At 37.8% G+C, this 9,045-nt stretch overlaps 1 protein-coding gene across 1 annotated transcript; it reads left to right on the top strand.

The window, feature by feature from the left end:
* The first annotated feature begins 267 nt into the window (after window positions 1-267).
* LOC107786494 (protein ELC-like) lies at window positions 268-8,821 on the top strand. The gene is made up of 2 exons (XM_016607983.2): window positions 268-1,696; window positions 7,760-8,821. Exon 1 carries the CDS (start codon window positions 435-437, stop codon window positions 1,653-1,655), a length of 1,221 nt encoding a protein of 406 aa, XP_016463469.2. The 5' UTR covers window positions 268-434; the 3' UTR covers window positions 1,656-1,696; window positions 7,760-8,821.
* Window positions 8,822-9,045: the final 224 nt, after the last annotated feature.

A 9,045-nucleotide genomic window follows, 5' to 3' on the forward strand; every position in this document is an offset into this window, starting at 1 on the left:
TTTTCGATTATTTTTGAGTGGCCGAAGAAATAATTTCTGAAAAGTAAAAAAAGTAATTTTTTTGTAATAACATATTTTTAAAAGCACTTTTGAGAACTCGGTAAAACCTTCTGCTTGTGAAGGGTGATGTTAAAATATGCAAAGGTTTTCAAAAAGGTGGAAAAATTATAAATGGTGGAAACCAAACATGAAAAATATTTTTTTGATTTAAGTTTTTTCTTTTCATAAATAAATAATAATTTCAGTCATCATTCAACACACGAAAATATGTTGTTCACCATGTTTTTCCAAATTGAAATCCAAACTTTCTAAATAATAATTTCATGAAGTCAAAGTAGCTTACAAACTCTTCAAAAAGTAAAAGGTCAGACCCAACTCTTCCTTCAATCGCTGGAACTTATCAATCCGACGTCGTTTTCTCCCTCCGATCAACAATGGCACCACCACCTCCGCCGGCAGTTCACTCCCCGTCTTCCAACCAATACACCCAACAGTTCTTAAGCAACGTTCTCTCCCAACGTGGCCCGTCTTCTCTCCCTTACTCCGAAGACGTCAAATGGCTAATCCGTCAACACCTCGTTTCCTTAACCGACACGTGTCCTTCTCTTCAACCCAAAACCGCTACCTTCACTCACAACGACGGCCATACCGTTAACCTCCTTCAATCAGACGGCACCGTTCCGATGGCCTATCAAGACGTCACCTACAACATCCCGGTGATCATCTGGTTGATGGAGTCTTACCCTCGTCACGCGCCGTTGGTGTTCGTCAACCCCACGCGCGACATGATCATCAAGCGCCAGCATCCTTTCGTGAACCCTTCAGGTATCGTTTCGATCCCTTATTTGAGTAATTGGGTTTACCCGAGCTCGAATCTCGTCGATTTGGCTCGTAATTTGAGTCATTTCTTTAGCCGTGATCCCCCTTTGTACTCCCAACGTCGCCCAAACCCAAATCCGAACCCGCATCCCCCGCCAGGTACTAGTTTTTCGAGTAGCGGGTCAACCCGACCTGCGATACCTCCTCGAATGTACCCGCCATCGCCTTATGGGAGTGGTGGTGGTGGGGTAGGGAGGATAATGGATGATCCGTCGGAGGTGTATAAGAGGAATGCAATAGATAACCTTGTGGGAAAATTGCATAGTGATATTGAAAGGTTGAGGAAGGTGAGGGAGGCGGATATGGAAGGGTTGTTTAGTGCACAAGGAGTGTTGAGGCGGCGAGAGGAAGAATTGAGTAAAAGGGTTAAGGAAATGCTTGACGAAAAGGAGGGATTAGAGCATCAATTGCAAATGGTTTTGATGAATACTGATGTGTTAGAAGGGTGGGTTAGAGATAACGAAGCAAAATTGAAGAAAATTGGGAATGCGAATGGGGTTGTGGATGCGGACGAGGTGTTTGAGCCTTGTGATAGTCTTTCGAAACAGATGTCGGATTGTACGGCCACGGATTCGGCTATGGAGGATGTGATTTATTCGTTGGATAAAGCTATACAGGACGGGGCAATTCCATTTGATCAGTACTTGAGGAATGTAAGGTTGTTGTCGCGCGAGCAATTCATTTATCGTGCCACGGCTTCGAAGGTTAGGGCCACTCAGATGCAGGCTCAAGTTGCTAGTATGGCTTCTAGAATATCTCAATATGCATTGTCATAGATGTTGAATTACTTGGATTATGTGTGCACTACAGATGGAAGGTTAGTATTATTTTCAAGGTAGGTTACTTGTGAATAATATGTCAATGCTTTACTTCTCCACCAAGAGATTTTGCCACTACCTATTGGCATGGGTTTTTTATGATGTTCATCGATTGTATCAGTTAGTTAGCAAATATGTAGTGTGATTTAAGGGATTTTTATGAATAATTGATATCCCCATTTATTTAATTTGTTTTCAAGTCCTTGCAAGTCTAATCGGCATTGAGACTAATGAGTAGCTTATGTCTTTACTTTCAAAGAATGAGTTGTGACAAGAACCAAATCTATATACTTCCACCTAAGATGGTTTTTGCATGGTCCTTTGTACCAGTGAGTTATTTTGTAAGTCATCTGTCCTTTGTATACTTAATAATTTACTTTCCATGCTTCCTTTGCTTACCACTTATAATGCAGATTTATCACCAGAAGTTCCAAAATGGCCCCATTATACAGTTTTGAAACAAAAGGAACATGAGCAAGTCTTTGATGCCAAAGAATATCCATTTTATTCATTTCATTAGTATTACAACTCGGGATAACAGTGCAAACATTTGGTAAGCTAGGACAACTATAGTTACCTAAGTTGCTCGGACTCGGGTGCGGGTGTCCGATACGGGTGCGGATCTAGAGGTCAGATCCTTCATGATCTAAATTTAAAGATTCGGGGGTACGGATCCAGGTACGGATACGGGTGCGGGGATTCGGCTAAAAATAATTCAATTATTTAAAAATAGAGTTATAAAAATATGTCTAAATTATGAGACATTATGTGAAAAACTTACAAGGTATTCTGAGAAGGAGAAAATATTGAATAAGAGTAGAATTTTAGAAGGAGATAAAAGGAAAAGGACTAACATAGAAATTTATATATACAAGGTATTCCATTTTCTTCCATATCACCCTACCTTTTGATTTGTTTTCAAAAATCATTGTATCTGTCCCAAATTTCTCCGTTGATTTTGGTCAAAGTACCCAAAATCGGTTGACCAGATCCGACACGGATCCCACACCCACACCCACACCCACGTCGTGTCGACACGGGTGCGACACTGAAAGTGAAAAGTTCGAGCAACTTAGAGTGTAAGTGCTTTATTAGATATACCAAAAACAAACTTCCAGGTGTATATAGGAGATGATTTATCTTATTGGGCCATTTGGTAAGGTACAGGTATAGCGATCAACAATCTTTTCCTAATTCAGTGGCATATTTTTACCGGGGTTCTTTGTCTAGCTATGATTCAGGGGCATGTCGGTTGAGTTTTATAAGCCCTTTTGTTCTCTCTGAATTCACAAAAACTATTTGGGACTCCAACTTCTGTTATTGTATACCGGCAAAATACAAAGTTACCCCCTAAACTATGGACCAAATCCATGTTACACACTTTTTGTGAACATAAATCACTTTACACACTCAGCCTTTCCAAAGTGTATCTAATACTACTTTTTTTTGGACCAGTTTTTTAAAACATGTGTAATGTCACGCACCGGTCAAACAGTGACGCGTGTTATTATTTTTATTAAAAAAAAATACTTAAAATTACAACTATACCCCTCATCTTCCCCATCTAAAGCACGATGGCTGCCGTCTTACTCCTCTCTTCACCATTAACCACCATAGCCTCTTCTCCCACCTTTTACCTAAAGACAAAGCCACCATTAATTAACAAAAATAACCAGAAAACACACTCAAAAATCCATCTTTTCCACTGAAATTGAATCAGAAATTTTGAACCAAGATCCAACTCATTTTTCATTTCTCTTCTGTAAAAGTTCAACCACATTAATGCCATCACCATGCTTCTATTTTCTGTTTGTGCCATTCCTACTCCCACAACTGAAGCAACGAGGTTGTAATAATAAGGAGGAAAGTGTATTTCTTAGAGAAGAAGATTAAGAACTTTACAACAACAACAACAAACCCAGTGAAATCACACACGTGGGGTCTGGGGAGGGTAATGTGTACGCAAACCTTACCCTTACCTTATGAATGAAGAGATGTTTCCGATAGACCATCGGCTCAATAACAGTGAAAAAGACACAATAAACAAACAATAGCAATGGCAAGGAAATAAGACAATGGGAACAAATGGCACTACGTGTAATAACAAAAATCTAGGAATACGAAGCTATAAGAGAAGTGCGAAAACTACCGGTAATAATGACACGTCGTGTAACAACAAGGAACTAGGAATAGGAGAATACAAGACTAGTACTAATACTACTAGTATGATTAGAAGAGACTGTCGATTACCTTCAACCCACAACTCTAATTCTCGACCTCCACACCTTGTTATCGAGGGTCATGTCCTCGGTAAGCTGAAGTAGTGTCATGTCCTGCCTAATCACCTTTCCTCAGTACTTATTAGGACTCCCTTTACCTCTCCTCTGACCCGTCATGGTCAACCTCTCACATCTCCTAACCGGCGCATCGGTGTCTCTCCTCTTCACATGCCCGAACCATCTCAGTCTCCATTTGTGCAACTTGTCTTCCACAAGAGCCACACCCACGATTAAGAACTTTACGATTCAGTTATTTGAAAATTCACCCATTAATAATATTAAACAATGTGCTTATATGCAAAAGCTTGAGCTAAGCTATAATGGTTTGGAAAAAATTCGAAAAATTCATCCTTTCAGAGAAATTCGAGTTCGCCATGGCTAAAGCTCTAGCTAAGCTTCTCTGGCGAAAGAAATAATCTTCTATGCAAAAGCTTGAGCCAAGCTTTTAATGATGGGGGGAGCTACAAAAAGCTTTAATTGCTGAATCTAATCACAAGTTTTAGCCAAAAGACCTGCAAAAAACTAAAAAAAAGACCAACGAGAAGAGATATGAGAAATCGTGGTGGATCTATTTGAGAAAAAAGAGATCGGGTGGTGGAGAGAAGCGGGCAGAATTTTTTAAACAAGGAAGAAGATGACTCAATTTAAAATTTAAAAAACCTAAAAGAAATTGACACCTGGCACAAAAATTCTTCTGTTCACGCGATTCATTTGTTGGAAAAACATGCACTGGCCACGTGGGCAAAGTAGTGTGTATTAAATATTTTGGAAAGGTGGAGTGTGTAAGGTGATTTTCGTCTGCAAAAAGTGTATAACAGGGATTTGGTCTATAGTTCAGGGGGTAACTTATGTATTTTGCCTTGCATACCAGATCTTGAAGTCACATAAGATGCCATTTATGTAAATGATGTCTACGAGTTTAATAAGATCTACGTGTTTGGAAATTTTTCATCGCAGAATCTCCTTCACATTCAGAGCCATCTGAAGTTTAGCTAGAGAGGGTGAATGTTAAGCAAGTCCTTACTTATAGAATGGTGTTCTCTATGGTGCTTCATATTTGTACCACATTCTGAAACATATGTTTACATTCCAAAGTGGTAGTGAAGAGAAAATCATTAAATTCAAATTGACTTGGTCAAAATATCAAGGGACCAAAACATATGTCAAGTAGTTTATTTCTAGTCATTCATCAGAAGAAATACTTAAGTTTGTTGCTTGCCCTAAACTATACCTAATTCTGCCTTATTATTGAGTTTTAGGAGGGGAAAAGTTACTCCCTCTCATAATAGTGGTGGATTTGACTGAGCTTAAGTTATTAATTTAACTTATATTTTGTTGATGGTATTGGAAGAAAACATTAAAATTATGTCTGTTAAGTTAGTTTGACCGGTAAAACATCATATTAAAGTTTAAATTTGTCTAGTTCCCATGATTCCTAAGTACTTCCAGAATGATGTACATAAGAACAAAGTAAAAGTTAATAGGCGATGGTTTAAACTTCTCTTGAAAATTAGTCCTTGTCTTCATAATTCTGTCTTATCAGTGCTAGATGATGGTTTTATCCTTTTTTTTGAGAAAAATAATAATGGGTTTTTACATTTGGAAAGGAGTGAGGCAAATTTGCAGTTGTTACTGCAAAGCTTAAATGCTTTTCTGGTGCTTGAGGAGAAAATACAATTGCTAATGGTAGGAAATAATGAACAAGGTGAAGTGTTCACCGGATATATGATGAGTGACTTGCTCTCCCTCTTTGCTTTGATTTGCTTTCTTTCACCATCTTTCCAATTTGAAGGTTTTAGGGAGTGGATTTCTGAAATGTTGTAGTTAAGGCAGTTTTTTGGAAGTCTAATTTATTTATGACCTGCAGTCCCAACAAAGGATTTTTTTTTTCTTGATTGGTAGCCTCAACAAAGGAAGTTAGTACAAGTTTGATTAATCTTGTGGTAAAAGAAAGAATTGACAGCTAGGGGGTTGAAAAAGGAGACATGGGGTTTGGGAGTGAATATGAGTGAGCTTCCAGATTGGGTCGAGGATGGTGCAGATGAGGATTATCATACAAGAAGAAAAAAGTTGGAAAGTTGAATGCTAGGGTGAACAAACTGGAGATGTATGTGCTACAAGGAAGGATTTTCTAGCATCGGCTTCTTTTTTCAATATTATTAGCTAAAATATCTATAATGTTGACCCAAGAAAAAGTTTCCCAGCTTCCATTATTTTCTATTTGATAGGAGCACGAGAAACTCAGAAAATCTATTAATTCTGAACAAGCCCTTAATGGTTTGTTGTTTCATTTACAATCTTTTCACTTGGAAGCTAGACACCGGGTTCGAGTGGTCAAGAGTCTCTCACCATTTAGACCCAGAAGTCGAGGGAATTAATCATACTTTTCCCTAATTCTCAGTTCATGATTGATACCTCCCTGTAAAAGTAAAAATTGCTGAAGCCTGAGATGCTCCCGAAGAAATGCTCTTGAAATATGAGTCCTTAAGTCTCTATGTCGATACTTCCTGGGAAAGTCGTATCGAAAGCTAAGATGCTTAATCATGAGATTGATCTTTACTGGTTTCTGTTTACTCTTCTACATTGGCTCCTGTAATCCTGTTGATGCAAAAGTTTATCCCACATAGTATACACTTATCTTCTGCTTTGTCCAAACTGCCCGTTACCCAGTCTTACATACTCTGATACTTCCCTCGTTTTATTTTATTTTTTCAACCTGTTTGATTTGGCATGATGTTTAAGAAAGAGAGAAAGACTTGTGGAACTTATTATCTTAAACATGCCATGACATTTGTTTGCTATAAAATCATGTCATTAATGGTAAAATGAAAAGTTTAAAGTTCAATTGTTTTCAAATAGAGAAAGATATTATTCTTTTTGGAATAGACTTAAAAAGAAAGTGTCACATAAACTGGAATAGATAGAGTATATGATTGTGCCGTATGTATGAGAATGAGTTTGAATACCTTACATGAGTTGGAATTTGTCCTCCTTATAGAAGAAAGGAAGGGGAAATGTTCTTCTGCTTCAAGTGCCAGTATGTTTCTTGCAAATTTAAATGGTGGTTATGCACTTGATCACCAAAAAAAAAAAAGTAACAAGAAGAAATGATGGTTATGCAACTTTTAGTATAAACCCTTTTAATTGGTTAGGTTTTAACGAGTATAACATCTTGATGATCTGCACGAGTTCTATTCTTATGTTCATGGTTACAATAAGCAAAATGTCAAGTACATGCAGTTTATCGATCTCTGTATAGTTTCTTTTTCTCTTTTTTCTTTTGTGTTAAAAGGAATGGGGATATATTATAAAGTTTTAGGACATTAGGTTTGAGTGATTTACAACTCATTATATTTGCAATGCTGTGCTTGAAGAAGTAGAATTTGCTTAATTTATCCCAGGGGCCATTGATGTGTGTTTTTGCCTTGTTTTTCTTGTTTGGGTGACTGTTGATGACCTCCGAAAGTTGCGTGAGACTTCTGCGAAACAAAATGGTATAGCTAACATGTCATACTAGTACCTTCTTGCAATTATGTTTCTTTGATATGGGTGCAATTCAGGGCCAACAGAATATTATGTATTTTTATTTGGAAAAGTAAGTAGTTCTTTTCCCTCCTCCCAGCACGTACCCTGAGAAGTTTATTTGTGTATGTGATCAATTGCTGCAGCTGAGCTATGTTGTTCTTAATTTCTGCTTCTTCTATTTCTTAAAATGTGGTAGCAGTATCAAATTGTGCTAACGAGTGAATCTTCTTTTTCTTTTGGTGCTTGAAACTAATGAAGTTGAATGAAGACAGCTAGGCTCAGGTATAAGCAAAAACTGTTATGCTGCAAATATTTGGATTGAGTTTCCCAACCCCCTTCTGCTTTGCAGTTCTCTGTTTCTTTTATCGGCTGAAAGTCGATTACTTAAGTTGTATTTATTGGTTAATTCCCTTGTAAGAAGTGTTAGTATCCATTAAGTATGTACACACCGTATAGTTCAATCGATCTGAATTTTAATATACTTCTCAGTTCTGCAATTTGGGATTTCACTTTTGCAGATCTTACAACAGTTCTTTGTTTGAAGGATCCTTTTCCTCTTGAGCTTTCATTTCGTTCTGGTTTCCAGTTCTTCTCATACGCTGATCCTGATTCTTGTTTCTGAGTTATTTGATACCAGTAGTGTTTCTGATGTTATGCCATATTGCCATGGTCTAGCAAGTTCTTGATCCTGATTGCTGAATTACATCTCTTGCTTATTTTTAGAGGAAGTAGCGCCAAATCGATCAAATGAGTATAACTTGTCATTAAATTTTAACGGGCAAAAAATAACCCATCTTCATAGCTAGGGAGACAGTAGGCTAGTAGTAGCTATGGAGATTTCCTTGCCTCACCCCTACTAATTCTTGTATTAAATAGTGGTTATTTTTTTGGTAGAAAGCATTCTAGCCCCTTTAGTGGGCTTACAGTGCGAATTCGAGTTAGTTGGGATAGGGAACTTTGAATACTAGGTGGTCAGCCCGAAAAAACAAAAAGGTCTTGCAGCATTAGAGGTCTGATTTTGTAACCTGACAAAATCCTCATACCACAAAGTACAGAGAGTGCTGGTATTATCTACATTTCCTCTTGTTTCTCCGTTGAAGGGGAGCCTTGCAACGATCAAGTTATCGCCATGTGACTTATAGGCCACTGGTTCGAATTGTGGAATCGGCCACTGATGTTTGCATTAGGGTAGACTGTCTACATCACACCCCCTTGGAGTGTAGCTCTTTTTCGGATCATTGCGTGAACGCGAGATGCTTTGTGCACTGGGTTGTCCTCCTTTTGTTTCACATGTGTGTATTGCTTGGCAAGGATGGAGCAACAATCAACTAAAAGGTGGTCAGTTGAACATTACTATTTAAAAAATTATAATGTGTAAATATTTTGTACGCATATAATTTAATCTTGACACTTTTATCGAGAATTTTTGGTTTCGTTACTGGTGCACCGGTTTGGTTGGTTGGAGAAGTGCAAGATATTAGCGGAAAATAAATTAAGTTGCGAATAGGCCATTGAAGTGAAAGTAAAATTCTGTGTAATTAACT

Source organism: Nicotiana tabacum, chromosome 2 (genome assembly GCF_000715075.1).
Source record: "Nicotiana tabacum cultivar K326 chromosome 2, ASM71507v2, whole genome shotgun sequence".
NCBI classification, from domain to species: domain Eukaryota; kingdom Viridiplantae; phylum Streptophyta; class Magnoliopsida; order Solanales; family Solanaceae; genus Nicotiana; species Nicotiana tabacum.